The sequence below is a fragment of the Abramis brama genome, assembly GCF_963993115.1.
Source record: "Abramis brama genome assembly, chromosome: 12".
NCBI classification, from domain to species: domain Eukaryota; kingdom Metazoa; phylum Chordata; class Actinopteri; order Cypriniformes; family Leuciscidae; genus Abramis; species Abramis brama.
Window position 1 is genome coordinate 39320361 of NC_139974.1, and position 15358 is coordinate 39335718.

The 15358-nt window shown below is 37.9% G+C and overlaps 1 protein-coding gene across 1 annotated transcript; it reads left to right on the top strand.

The window, feature by feature from the left end:
- The first annotated feature begins 1216 nt into the window (after positions 1 to 1216).
- On the top strand, positions 1217 to 14351 carry rbm24a (RNA binding motif protein 24a). The gene is made up of 4 exons (XM_084130251.1): positions 1217 to 1660; positions 2640 to 2763; positions 3131 to 3185; positions 10958 to 14351. The coding sequence occupies exons 1-4, from the start codon at positions 1493 to 1495 to the stop codon at positions 11298 to 11300; spliced, it is 690 nt and encodes a 229-aa protein (XP_083986377.1). The 5' UTR covers positions 1217 to 1492; the 3' UTR covers positions 11301 to 14351.
- The last annotated feature ends 1007 nt before the right edge of the window (positions 14352 to 15358 follow it).

Genomic DNA, 15358 nt, shown 5'->3' on the forward strand with positions numbered 1-15358 from the left:
ACCTCTCTTACACTCGCCACCTGCCAAGATCTTCCAACGGACGCGATCCGGCTGATAAGAAATGCTGGCTTGACTTCTGTGCTTATCTACTGATAACCATGACTATTATTAGTGACCAAGCATGAAGGTGTGTAGGCCCTTTTTTTGTTCTGCTTATAACGTTTGAACTATAAACACAATCCACCAAACTACATTTGAAATACTTTGAGCTAAGGCTACGTTTACATTGCAACGATGTACTAAAAACAAAAAGTTTTTTCTTTGTACAGATGACAATGTTGTCAAAGCCATCCCCGTTAAACGCTGTATTCTGCCGCCAGGCCAGTAGGTGGCGATGTCACTTTGTAATGAAACACACGGCGCCTATAGACTAAACATGCATGCGATCACCGTTTTCACAGATTTGCGTTTTTGTAGTTTACTTGGAGACAATAACGGTATCGTTTTCAAAATCATGCACTTTGAAACCCGTTTTTTAAAAGTTTATGTTTTCATAAACGCTGTTGTCGTGTAAATGAACGGCTAAAACCGCATAAAAAGTTTTTCGTTTTTAGTTGAAGACAAAAACTAAACGAATTTAGCCTCTAAATTCATGAGATCTCCAATGTTCTCGATTCAGCCATTTGCCAACCTCCTTTTTTCACATAAAATTGCATTAACGTTAAAGTAGTCAAAATGCTATATTCATATCAAGCCGATACTTGTTTAGAGGACCAAATACATTTTTGACAAAAATGCTGGAAATTATTCAAATTAATGGTTTAGGTTATGGTTTCAAGTTATTGAAATTTAGCATGCAATCATTATCTTATTCTTTTTTTATTCATAAGGTCATGCATTCTTAAAACTAGAGGTTCTGCCAGCAATTGCCACCATGCATTTCCTCTAAAAACATGTTAAACCAGCGTAAGATAGATTGCTGGTCTCCCATCCAGGCCAGGCAAGGTTGCAAAACCAGCATAAAATCCCTTTAAGTTGCTTTAATCTGGCTCTCCAGTGTCGCGTTTGGAGTATTTCTTTCTGTCTGTCACACACAAATGCACATGCATTTACAGAAACAACAACTGTAGTATGAAATGTTGAACAAAGGCACACAGATGCCCGTTGTGCGCCGTCCAGCTGTTGCTCCGCGCGTGCGCTCGCTCGCTCGGTCCTCCCTCAAACCCATCGGGGTGTGGTTTGTTTCACCGGCTGCTTTTAGGAATGGGTCACACGCACTTTTTAGAAGTCACGTCAGTTTGGAAGAGGAGTTCGACCCACCTGATGATCCTTGGCTCAATCCGCTCCACATTAATCTACCTCTGACATTAAACCCATCTGCGCGCGTGCGTTTTAGAGTTAACAGCTATCGCTTTTTGTAACTTCTAGTGTATATTTTAAAGGAGCGTAGCCTATTAAAATAGCGATACTGTCATTATCAAGCCTAAATTGCACTATCTTCTTTGCTTTTTATTTATTTTTTTTGCACTTGAGAGCATTTTTGTGTGTGAGGATGCATACCACGCAAAAGGACACCACTTACACCAAGATATTTGTCGGTGGTCTTCCGTATCATACGACGGATTCCAGTCTAAGGAAATATTTTGAAGTGTTTGGCGAAATTGAAGAGGCTGTGGTGATTACCGACAGACAGACTGGAAAGTCCAGGGGTTATGGATTTGTAAGTATGAAATTGGAAGCTGTCAGACGTAAACTTTGAAACAAACACGCTGTGTGACAGCGTGACACAACACATTTAAATGGCAACTCATCAGATGTAATGAAGCAGAGATAAGTTCATGCGTAGCGCGCGTGCTCGAATGCTTAATGTTTAAAACTTTTAAAATTGTCTACATTCATTTCTTTCACTGACTGATATTGAAACCTATGCTGTAAAAGGGACAGTTCACACCAAAATGAAAGTTTCGTTTACTCACCCTGATGTTCTGTATAACACGAAACGAGATCTTATGCGGAATGTTCCAGTTCACATTCACTTTAATTATATGGATGAAAAAGATGCAATGCAAATAAACGGTGAATGTGACTGTCATTTTGCTTGACATTTTATTTCAAGAATGTCAAACAAATTTGGAGTAAAATGCAGGTGATAATTTTTTGGAGGGTGAACAGACCCTTTAAATCTAAACTACACGAGTATAAATTCAAACTGCGCGTTGTTAGTGAGAATAGTCATTTCTGACCGAATAAAGTGCACAATTGATAACTAAAACAGGCCTTTGTTGGCTCAGCTGTCGAGTTTGACTAGAAGCACCCTGATAAGAGTGAGTAAACAAGCCAACTTGTAAAGTTTTGACAGTCCACACAGCAGAAGTTAAAGGACCCTTGTGGATTTCACAACACTAAAATCCTTATGCATGTTTCACAAAGATATAAAAAGCTTAAGTGACCTCTGTCTTTAATGATTTTTGTTGCCTAGACATCTTAAATATGAATAAACACCAAATAAGCTCATGTTAAAAGCCTGATTTGGGGTAGAGGTCATGAATTATGTGAGGTCTGCAATGTGGTTGCCCTGTACCAAATAGGGGAATTGAAGTGTGGGTTTGTATTTATAACCATTAGCCTGGTTTTTCGAGCATTTGTTGCTTCTTCAGTGTGTATGTCTCATGCACCACACTTCTGTTTTTCTTCTATAGGTGACCATGGCAGACCGCTCCGCTGCAGACAGAGCCTGTAAAGACCCAAACCCCATCATTGACGGCAGAAAGGCCAACGTTAACCTGGCTTATCTCGGAGCCAAGCCACGGGTCATGCAGCCAGGTGAGGCTTGAAGAGCAAAGACATGAAAATAATATTCATGAGTGGAAGCCATTGCACACCAATGCCGTTGCTCATTTACATATCGACACAATGACTTGACAAACCACGGATGCATTATGTTCCAACAACATTTTTTCCATTCTATAGTTGCTTTGTACATGCGCAGATGTTTACTCAAGGTTTTCAGCTCTTAATTGATTGTAAACAGTGACTGTAAAGGAGATTAGAGATGTTATGATGTGATTAACTGTAGATCATGTATGCACTGACTCAGCAGATTTAATGTTTAGCTTCATCTACAGTCATCTTTAGCAGGTTTATTAGGATTATATAATATTAGTAGTGTAAATGCTGTTTTTCTGTGCAGGTTTCACCTTCGGCGTCCCTCAGATTCACCCAGCTTTCATCCAAAGACCATATGGGTGAGTAGCGGGAACATCTAGAATAGGTTGATTATGCATGTGTTCAGTGGTAGTTTTAAATATCAAACCAGGTTTAAGACCAGATTCTGACATCACAGAGGCTTTGATATGTCATTAACTTAGTGCTGGGCAACGATTAATCGCGATTAATCGCATCCAAAATAAAAGTTTGTGTTTGCATAATATATGTGTGTGTACTGTGTATAATTATTTTGTATGTATAAATACACACATATGCATGTATACATTTAAGGATTTTTATTTTATATATAAAATATTTAAATCTATATAAAATATAAATATGTACATGCAAATATTTCTTAAATATATACATGCATATGTGTGTTATATATATATATATATATATATATATATATATATATATATATATATATATATATATACAAAATAATTATACACAGTACACAAACACAAACCTATTTTGGATGCGATTAATCGCGATTAATCGTTGCCCAGCACTAATTAAAATACATAGATATTAGGGACGACATGATATTTCTGAATCTTATTTAATACTTTGATGTTGAGAGAGTGCGTGTAAATGTGTGTGTGTGTGTGTGTACAGTGTGTGAGTTTACACTGGACATTACAGCCTGACTCAATGTTGTCTATCTTTCTCTGGTCCGACAGGCTCGATTTGGGTTAAGATAACTGGTGGTTTGAGGAATAGTGCAGATCTGTAGCTACAGTGCCTGTAGACTCAAACACACAAGCTCGAAAATGGTGATTACAGATGCATGTACGTTGGTTTTATTTTGGTTTGGACTTTCACTTTTAATAGTACATAGAGCTGTGTGTGCCTTTTTACCGTTATGAAGTGGTGTTGATAGCTTAACTGTGTGCATTTTTTTAATTTTAATGGAAAAAAGGCTGGTTTTTGGGGTGCTGAGTTTCCGTGTTGTGGAGGAGTGATGACTTTGCCACGGAGCAAAGTTTGCTTCCTTTTATTTTCTTCACGTTTTTTATTGCTGGAGCTTGTGTTTTTTGATCATTTTGGTTTGTTTTCACCTTTGTTGTGTTTTCTGGTGTCTTGCGTGCCATTTTTGTTTTGTGTGCCGTTGTTGATCCCTCTTCACGCCAACCCAACAGCCCGACTACAAACTTGCACGCTGCGGTTTTATTTTGCTCACTGATTGGGAGTCCTGTCACACTCACACCACAGAGACTTTGACACATACTCACCCTTCACCGTTCTCTCCCATCTCCATTGTGTCTGTTCACTTCTCCTCTTTTTCAGCTCTCGTTCTCTGTCTCTCTTTTCTCTGGCCCTATAAGGCGTCCTGCAGTGGATCCAGAGTCCCTAGAGTCGGTGATGATGTGCTTGTACATTCCCTGTCATCCATTTCTGTATGATTTCTTAAACCAACCGGACAGTTCGCATTACAAATATACTCTCTTTTATGATGGATGCTCTTTTCTATACAACAAAAGTGGATTTTTATAATGCCAAGCACCGAATAAAGCATCCATTTGAAGCATACATAGAATTAAACATGAAATTTTATAGTAGAAAGACTGAAATAGTATTTTCTTTAGTGCTGGGCAACGATTAATCGCATCTAAAATAAAAGTTTGCGTTTACATAATATATGTGTGTGTGCTGTGTATAATTATTTTGTATGTAAAAATACACATGCATGTATATATTTAAGAAAAAATTATTTATATATACAATATTTATGTTTATATGTAATGTAAATTATGTATATATATATGCTATATACATGCAAATATTTCTTAAACGTATACATGCATATGTGTATTATATATATATATATATATATATATATATATATATATATATATATATATATATATATATATATATATAAAATAAAATAAACTATTCACAGTACACACACATATATTACGTAAACACAAACGTTTATTTTGGATGCGATTAATCATTGCCCAGCACTAATTTTTTTGTAAAACACACTCCAATAATCTTTATTTACTCAGAGTATGGTGGCTTTGTGTGATGAACAGAGAAATTTAATGTTATTTTATTTTAAATGTCTTTATTTTATGTCTTTAGAAAGACAATACAGGTATGGAATGACATGAGGGTTCATTTATTTAGCCTAATGCTCGTGTAAAACTACACTACCATTCAAACGTATTTTTGTAATGTTTTTGAGAGCTGCTCTGCATTTATTTGATCAAAATACAGTACAAACACTAATATTATGAAATATTTCCATTTTTAAAGTGTAATTTATTCCTGTGATCAAAGCTGAATTTTCAGCATCATTACTCCAGTCTTCAGTGTCACATGACCCTTCAGAAATCACTCTAATATGATAATTTGATGCTCAAGAAACATTTATGATTATTATCAATGTTGAAAACCGTTGTGTGGCTTCATATTTTAGTGGAAACTGTGATGCATTTTTTTTTCTTTTCTTTTTCAGTATTCTTTGAATATAAAGTTACAATTATAAATGTGGTAATCTTGCACTCAACACATCCTTGCTGAATAGTAAAAGTATTCATTTATTTAAAATAAAATAAGTCCATACAGTAGTATATATCACTCCAAAGGCAGACAATCTACTGTAAGATCAGCATGTCGAAAAGTCGCAGGCGTTCAGTGTGATTATTTAATGAGTGGAGGATTCCTCAGCGTGTGCGTATGCGCGTGGGTGAGTGTGTGTGTGTGTGTCTGTTTGTGACATGCATGCATGTGTTTGCCGTGTTGTGAGCCTCTGCTGTGACAAACAAATGTCTGGATGCCACAGCCCCCTGAGCGAGCCTTCGTCACATGACCCGTGCGGCGTTAAGGAAAACAAGCTTCACCATTGTTTTGCACAAAGGCTGTAATGCTGACACTGCAGTCGCATGAATCTCTCTCTCTCTCTCTCTCTCTCTCTCTCTCTCTCTCTCTCTCTCTCTCTCTCTCTCTCTCTCTCTCTCTCTCTCTCTCTCTCTCTCTCTCTCTCTCTCTCTCTCTCTCTCTCTCTCTCTCTCTCTCTCTCTCTCTCTCTCTCGTCACTGTCACACACCGCTCCTGACATTTAGCTTCGAGATAAACTCAACAAGGCCCAACATGTGCCACTGAGATTGCACCTCTCGCCTAGCACCAGTGCATTGTGTTAAAGATGCTTTCTTTAGTGTGTAATGTTGCTGTTTGAGGATGAAAAAGCTCCAGCTCTTCTCTATATCAGTGTCAGTGTTTCTGAACTCCTGAAACGCCTCCATTGTAGTCTTGAGTTTCTTCCGGGAACGAACACGTCACGTAATTAATGCGCAGAATAAAGGGGCGGGGCCTGGTTGAGTTAGTTAGTAGTGTGTTAAACTGGCGGTTATGGTAAGGGGAGGGACATTTCCCAAACACACTCGAAGCGCTCGACCAATCACAACACACTGCTCCAGCCGACCAATCAGAGCACAGTGTGCTTTTCAGAAGGAGGGGCTTCTAATAAAAATAATCAACATTCAAGCAGAGCCCAAAAACAACATCAAGACTTTATAAAAGGGCATAATAGATCCTCTTTCAGATATTTTACACTGTGTTGTGACCTCGCCAAATGCAACCAAATGGTGTTGGTAGTCAAATTGGGACTGTGTAATATAGGGGTCAGGTTTGAAAAGTGCAAAGTCATGCCTGTTCTGCAACTTTCTTTGTTGGGCCATCATCACACATCAGGCCAGATTTACTAAACAGGGCGATTTAGTGTGACTGCGCAATCCCGTTAATGCGCCGATGGGAGTGGACAGTTCTGCGCGTGATCATTGACTAGCGCAAACTTTAGTAAATGACGTTGCATGATTCGCTTAAATACTCCCATAAATTTTGCGTCTGAAAGGGAAACTCCTATAAATGCATATGCTATATGCAATAAGCTAGCCGCAAAAATGACTGTCCACGCCTTTTCAGCGCTAATTTTTCTCTGCGTGTCTTTAGTAAATCCTGCCAGTAGTTTTTAACGCCAAAAGTGAGTAAGATGTTAGTAAATCTGACCCATAGTGTGTAAAAACCACGTAAACAGATGATGCATTTCTAGCTTTCTAACTTCACATATGACAACATGTGGTTTCTAGATCTGTAGAACAAAGGTTGACCTTTATTTAGACAGACACAAACCTCACTTTTCCTGAACTGCAATGGTCTAGATAGAGATGGCATAGTAACAACAGTTATTTTTAATCTTTATTTCTGAGAACCTGATCACCAGTTTTATTTATAAATCCATTTTTCTCAAGTCTTGTGAAACAACTATGCATCTGATCAAGTGCTTACTAGGTTGCCAGACCTAAGTGGCCTAGTATTAATATATAGTCAAATAAGTCATATATACTCAAGTGCTTACTAGACGGATAAAGAAGATGAAATCTTTATGCAAGCTGAAAATAGCGGCCAGCCCTCGCTGTCACTCACTGTGTTCTGCGCTTTATTTAACACTAAAGCGGTTGCGCAAGATTTCTCTAACTTGGTACTGCTTTTCGACTGCTTGTTCAGTTGTATGAATCCCAGTGTGCTAACAATAACAGACCAGCCTGATCTTGGACTATATTTGACATTCCTGAAACGGGTCACCTGTGTGTGGTTTTGTGTTTGTGTTGTGATGATGATGATGATGATGATGCCTGTTCAGGTTGAATGTGATCTTCTTCTCCCTGTTTGAAGCCTACAGTTTGTTCTCACTGTTATTGTGTGTATGATGACTCTTATGGTAGTCTATATTAACACAATCCCTGCTGTCACCTCAGGCTGGCAAGGCATCTATGAAAGATTTCATAGGAGCATCTTTGCCCTTTGACCTGAGAGAGAAAAAAGGAAGGTTTAATTTAATTCCTTTCATTTATGGTATTCTGTGAGTGATTGTGTTTTTTATTTTGTTATTTTTTTTTGAGTTGATGTGGGTAATCCGCTCTATTGCTCTTGATTTCTTGACGCCTGTGTTATGCTTATTTTCTTTAATTTGGGGCGGAGGTTTTTTGAGTTTGGTCAGGTTTGATTGATATAATGGTGTGCTACGTATAGGGTTGCCATGATAGAAACATTCTCTCACTTTTTCCACTAAATATTGCATGTGATTAGCTCAAATTCCAGTCTTAAACATCATCTAAAAATCCTCATGGTGGGACTTTCATACACGTCAAAGTAGATATTTCATCATGAGCTCAGATGATTCACTTAAATTTTTCCTGGGAATCTCTTAACCTCAGTTCCTTCTATACAGGGTTCGTACAAGGTGCTTAAAATGCTTGAAGTACTTGAACTTTTTGAAATATAAGTCCTGGAAAACCCTTGAAAAAAGGACTTAATCTATATCTGATATTGATATAGAGCCATTTCGCATGGCTATGAGTGTGATATTGCTTATAAATAGCCAATTATATGATACAGCTTTCAGGTCAATCATATATTCATGGAGGGGAAATCAGTTTGAATAAGGAAAGCGATATCTTTGTCATAGTATTCTTTTTAATGGTTAGAGTTAACACTGTAATTGCATCTGCTGCACTTTATTTGTACCATTTTGATTTATTGGTTTATTTTTGTTTATCTATTTACCTTTTTTAGAATTTGAAAGATATTGTTTGATAAGTGAGATCTCTGAAACCAAAAAAGTAGTGCTTGAAAAGTCCTGTATACGAACCCTGTCTATAATGTAGTTGCGTTGTCTTCTTGACTCATATTTAGTGAGTTATTGGTGATCCAATGCATCCCTGAACTCGTATAAAAAGTTCTCACCCGTCTGTTTAGTGCAGACAGTAAATGTGAAAAGCGCTCTGAAAGTGCGACGGGGTACGTAATGAAAGGCAGAATGGGCTCATTGTTCCTGATTGCTTATTTAATCAAAACTCCCCTCTGTGTTTGCTGTCCAGCCCGAGGCTCATTGTCTAAGTGTTGGAGGGGGAAACGGCCAGCAACGTCCCTTTTTGAAAACTGTCCAGCTGTCAAAGTAGCCCTGACATATTCACAATGCTCCCCTCATCTCCTCTTCTCCTCTCCTGGGTCCAACGTTCCCTCGTTTCACACGACCGACACCCGGGTGTTGAATGCATGTGACTTTTAGCATGACTTCAGCGGCCTATAGATACAGTATTGGCCAACAGTGATGTCCGGCCTAGGAAAATGACATATTCACCCTTTATGCAAATATTATTTAAAGTTTTTGTAAGCATACATGCTTGGAATCAATTGTTTTATTTGTGATAATATCGCAATGAAACATGCCAAATTGTGCCGATATAATTTCAAACACAGAAATTATAAACACTTGCCAAAACAAGAGAGAACAAACAAAATACAGTTGTCAACATTTGAAGTGGATCAAAACCTTTCATCAAAGTATTACATGAATTTTGAACAATACCCGTTTTGGTCTTAGGACAACTTTGATGAACTTGTTTGATCCACTTCAAATGTTGACTACTGTAGTAATAACTGATTGTTAAAGTCAATGTATGCTTTTTTTTGTTTTTCTATGCATTTTTTTTTTTTTTGGCATAGTAAAATAAAACTGTAGCTGTAGTTTGCAAAATAATTTTGTCGGAAAAATGCCTAAACCAAGTTTAGTTGCTTTGTTCTTTGTCTGATATAGGTTGATTTGCTAGAAAAAGTGTAAACACTGGCGCAATCAAAACATGCTCTGTTTGTTTGAGAATACGACCGGCCTGACATAGCAACAGTGGCTTAGCCAATGGTGTGACTTTGGAGGCGGGGCATCTGGTTGTTTGACCAATCACTTACTCAGGGAATGTTCAAATGGATTTAACTTGTCGATTTAACTATCAGAGGATAAAATTATTATTTTTTCTTTACTTTCACCCTTAAATATGTAAACACTGATTATCTAAACATTTCTCTGTTCACTAAAATATTACATTTCTGTCATTAATAACTCACCCTCATGTCGTTCCAAACCCATAAGATCTTTTTGATGAAATCTGAGAGCTTTCTGTCCCTCCATTGACAGCTACACAACTACCACTTTGAAGCTTCAAAAAGTTAATAAGGAGATTGTAAATCTAATCCATATTAATTGAGCGGTTTAGTCCAAAATTTTCAGAAGAGACACGATCGCTTTATATGATGAACAGATTTGATTCGCTTGACATGCGAGAACCAATGAGGTTCATTCTCATGTTTCACAGCATGTTCTGTTGAACTTCTGTTTACGTTCACTGATCAATGTTTAATTGTGAATAAAATCCTAACTTCAATCTGTTCATCATATAAAGCGATCAAGTCTCTTCAGAAAATTTGGAATAAACCGCTCGATTCATATGGATTCGTTTTACGATCTCTTTATGAACTTTTTGAAGTGTCAAAGTGGTAGTTCAATGGAGGGACAGAAAGCTCTCAGATTTAATCAAAAATCTTCATTTGTGTTCCGAAGATGAACGAAACTCTTACAGGTTTGGAAGGACATGAGGGTGAGTAATTAATGACAGAATTTTAATTTTGGGGTGAACTATCCCTTTAAGCATCTAGACAAACCCAAACTAGTAACCGTGACTCAGCTAATGGTGTGAGTTTGGGGGAGGGGCATCTGTTTGTTTTGCAAAACCTGTTTGAAAACAGTAATTCTTCATTAACGCTAGTGGCCCGGACATTACAGTTGTACTGAGAGATATCTATTTTGGCAACCTTATATCTCTAATAATCATTAGCAGGCATTTCCTTGGGTGTTACTGAATTTTGGAAATTGGGTGCTTTGGCCGCGCTATAGTTGTGGTTTTCTATGTGCTGCGTCCATAATGCAATGCTAACGTGCTGTCGTGTTTGTCTCTCGCAGGATCCCAACTCACTATGTGTACCCGCAGGCCTTCATGCAACCCAGCATGGTCATCCCTCACCTCCAGCCAGCGACGGCCTCCGCTACAGCGTCTTCGCCGTACATCGACTACACGGGCGCCGCGTACGCTCAGTACGCTAGCGCTGCGACAGCGGCGGCCGCCGCGGCCTACGAGCAGTATCCGTACGCGGCTTCTCCCGCCGCAACTGGCTACGTAGCTGCCGCCGGCTACGGCTATGCCATGCAACAACCATTAGCAACCGCGGCTCCGGGAACCGCGGCCGCCGCCGCCGCTTTCGGTCAATACCAGCCTCAACAACTACAAGCCGAACGAATGCAATAGCAACCAAAGCGGCGGACGGAAGACGCGCAGGGAGTCGACGCCCAGCGAATGCTACTAGATGATGGTGACGAAGATAGTTGCTGGTTGTGGGTTGATTGCAAGAGGAGGAAGACGAGGGAGGGGGATAGTAATTGGTAGAGAGATTATTATTATTATTATTAATATTAGTGAGATGGGAACTACATTGCTTTCCAACTTGCTGTGATTTAAAGAAAACATCAAAACCAAAAAAAAAAAAATCGCAGGAAAGGACGGAATCTAGCTTTTTACTCATTATCATTATTATTATGTTATCTTTATTACTATGATTAATATTAGAGTAGGATATTTATTGCGGAAGGAGCGACTAATCACTGTGGTAGACGAAAACCTTAAGTCCCGATGCTGTCATTTAATGTAGGCGACAGTTTTTCCGAAGGATTCTCGGAAATGTCCCTCATTGTTTTGATTCTAGGGCCCCTTACCTTTATATTTATTCTCATTTATTTGAGGGCTCGTTTTGTTCTGTCGTCTTCTCAAGTGCATTTTTTTTTTTTTTTTTTTTTTTGATCATCAGGGAAATGGAGCATTTTTTCAGCGAATTCGAAAACTACAAACTCTGCCAATCAGGGATAGTAGACCTAACTGTGGCGACGGAAATGGAGAAAGATCCAGTGTTAGCATGTTTTATGTTTTGTGAACTACCTTTTTATCTATCTGATGCTGAATGTCCCCACTTTCTCTGACTCCTGCGTTGACCTCCTGACCTATGCAAAGCAAACAGGGGGAAGAAAACAAAACAAAGTGCAGGAATAGGAGAGATTTTCTTTTGCTCCCCCACAATGGGCATCGAACAATTTGAAGGTACTCTCAAAAAAAGACAAAAAGACTGAGATGTATTGTATTATATGCTTACAAAACACACACACGGACTAACATGTACACCGTTATACACAAATTTAAGTGTTAATGTCTGTCTGTGGGCGTGCATAAACACACACACACACACACAAAGATGACTATGTAGGGAAAAATAATGTGGCATTGCTCAGTATTAGTACTAGAATCAGGGAGCAACTGCTGTGTTGGAAGGAACAGGCACTGATACACACACACACACACACACAGTCGGATTGCTCTGGAAAGATCGCTGGTTCGTTGAGCTGTTGCCGTTTTATCCCTGGAACCGGTCCTGCTTCGGGTCTGTCAACATTTCCCACTTCTTATCCTAAAGAGGATAGGGACAGACCTGTGGATCTTCCCAAAATCAGCGACGGATCTTTTTATCTGGAGTCGTGATAAGAGAAGGAGAGTCACCGCAAGCTATCCGCTATCGGTCTGGTCTTTATATGTTCACTGAGCACCAGCACACTTACTAAGGTCTATGTATTTCAATGAGCAACTCTTTACAGAACAGCACTATAGCGAAAGGATCCGAGGGGTCTTTGTGTGCCTTACATTTGTAATGCTATTTAAAGAGATCTGCTATTTAAGATATTTATTTTGAGTTGACTTATGTTGCGCTCTAAGATCACAGACTTGGAAGCGGTACTGTATGGATATAATGTATTCATCTCATGGCATATTATTATTATTATTATTATAAGTTATTGAGTAGGCTTAGTTGTAGTATTATTAACATACTCAACCAAAAGTGTTGTTGTAGGACTTATTTAAAATGCAATTCTGTATGTGCACTGTACAAATCCTTTTTTTTTTTTTTTTTTTTTTTTTCAATACATTTGGAATTTTAGAACATGACATTAAATATCAGCTAGTTTAATGCCTGTCGTATGACATTTGTTTTATTGCAGGCCTGTTGTTTTGGGGGCATGTTATATATCCATTTGTCATATCCAGAACTGTTTAAAAGGACGAAAAAAAAGAAAAAGAAAAAAAAAAGAGCGAAGGGACATGCTGCTTCATACACTAGAATGTATTGTCAATGTCGAGGATGGATGCTGTGCTTCTATTGCTTTAAATATGCATCAGATGGGCTATTTTACACTGTTGAGAATTTTTATACTTGAACTCTTTCTTACAAGGGAAAATATGAGGAGAAGAAAAAACAAGAATAATAACAACACAAAAATGGACACATTTTTTCATTGTCACTGGATTTGGGCATGTAAAGTGTTATTGACTATTTAAATACAAACGTTCTGTAGGTATTTAAGCCTTATTTCAGATTTTCAACACTATTTACTCTAAATGGAAATAAAAAGGTTCTATATTTAAACCTCAAACGCTTTGTTCATTGCACGAGCCTGATTTTATTTCCCGCTGTTTCCGTTCTTGCACGTCATTGGATGCCTGAATGATGTGCTCATGGTTTGAGATTGCTATATATTGTGTAACTTGCACAAGTTTTATGTCATTGCTGCATCGTTGAGTGGTGAATCGCAAAATATTTCAATGGTTTAAAGTGCTGGTGTTTTGTTTCTTACGGTCTTTGTTTGGACAGGCGCTAGCTTTACTACTGCAGTCCCACCGCAAGCTTTCTGTGTTTCTCGTGGATGAAGGTGTCGTGAAGAAGAAGCAGATATTCTCTCAGCAAGCCAACAGTATAAACACACAGGCCGTCACTTCTCCTCGCCACACACCGAGATGCTTATTTATGACCTTGTTTATGCTGGTTTGTGAGGTGACAGATTTAGCTGGCCTCAACTCTGCCTGTCCAAACATTGCTTAATAATTGAGGAATATTACAGGTTCAGAACCAGTTAAACTGATGGACAGCGTTTGTGTTTATTAGCACAAAAATGATTTCGAAATCACCATGTTTTCTTTTAAAAAGGCATGACATTTAGCTCATAGTGAGGCACTTTTGTTTTTAAGTGAAAAGTTAAGCATATAAATTTATAATAGTACTTATATTATTTATTTAGGCCTAGTTAAAACTGACAGCATTTGTAGGCTACATAGTGTTGATTACCACAAAAAATTAAATATTTACCCCTTGTTTTGAATTTTTAAAAATGTTACGGTGAGGCATTTACAATTTTTGGAGGATTTAAAGGCGAAGTTTAAAATTGTACACTTATTCTTTGTTAAAGGGGTGGTTGATTATGATTTCACTTTTCTAACTTTAGTTAGTGTGTAATGTTGCTGCTTGAGCATAAACAACATCTGCAAAGTTACAACGCTCAAAAGTTCAAAGCAAAGGGAGATATTTGCTTTTAAAGAAATCGCTTTTTAAGGACTACAACAAACGGCTGGTAGAGAATACACGAGATTCCTCATGGGTTAGTGACATCACTAACCCTAGAATTTACATAAACCCCGCCCCCGGGAACACGATTTATAGATTATCATGACAGAATATGCTAATCAATGACTAGAAGATAACTAGATATAAGCTACATAAATTCATCAACTAACCATTCAGAAATGTCCTGTTGCTTCTACATGTTGTCACTTCTTCTAGAGTCTCTCCATCATTGTCTGACTCCGGTTTGAACATAAAAGGCTAAACGTTTTTGAAATTTTCAGTGCATGTCTGCATGAGGTAATTGTAACACACACACACACACACACACACACACACACACACACACAAGCTCAAGCTCTTGAAGCTCTGCCCCCTGTGCTGGGAGCAGCAACTCATTTGCATTTAAAGGGACATACCCAAAAAAACGTTTTTGCTCACCCTCAAAAAGTTTTAATTTTAACATGCTATATAAAAATATCTGTGGGGTATTTTGAGCTAAAACTTTGCAGAGACTTATTTTACATCTTGTGAAAAGGGCATTATACCACCCCTTTAAAACTCACGTAGCTTATTATTTGAGCTGTAGATGTTTAAATCATAATTTTTTACAGTTTTTTTATGTTTTCATGTTAAAATTGGATATAATGGTGCGTTCTATTATTGATAAATAATAGAACACACCATAACTTCACACAGAAAATGCCAACTGATTACGTCACATTAAAAAAGTGATTTAATGTTCAAATTAACTTCCATTGTAAGTGTCTCATCATAACCTCAATTGTTATTTAAAGAGAATGTGGTGATCAACATGATGCTGTTGATTTACACGACTAAGAATATTTTTTTGAAGATAGTTCAGTTTAAT

Coding starts and splice junctions, on each gene's coding strand:
- rbm24a (XM_084130251.1), top strand. CDS start 1,493: ATGCATACCACGCAAAAGGACACCACTTACACCAAGATATTTGTCGGT. Junction 1,661..2,639: donor AGTCCAGGGGTTATGGATTT/GTAAGTATGAAA, acceptor TTTCTTCTATAG/GTGACCATGGCAGACCGCTC. Junction 2,764..3,130: donor GCCACGGGTCATGCAGCCAG/GTGAGGCTTGAA, acceptor TTTTCTGTGCAG/GTTTCACCTTCGGCGTCCCT.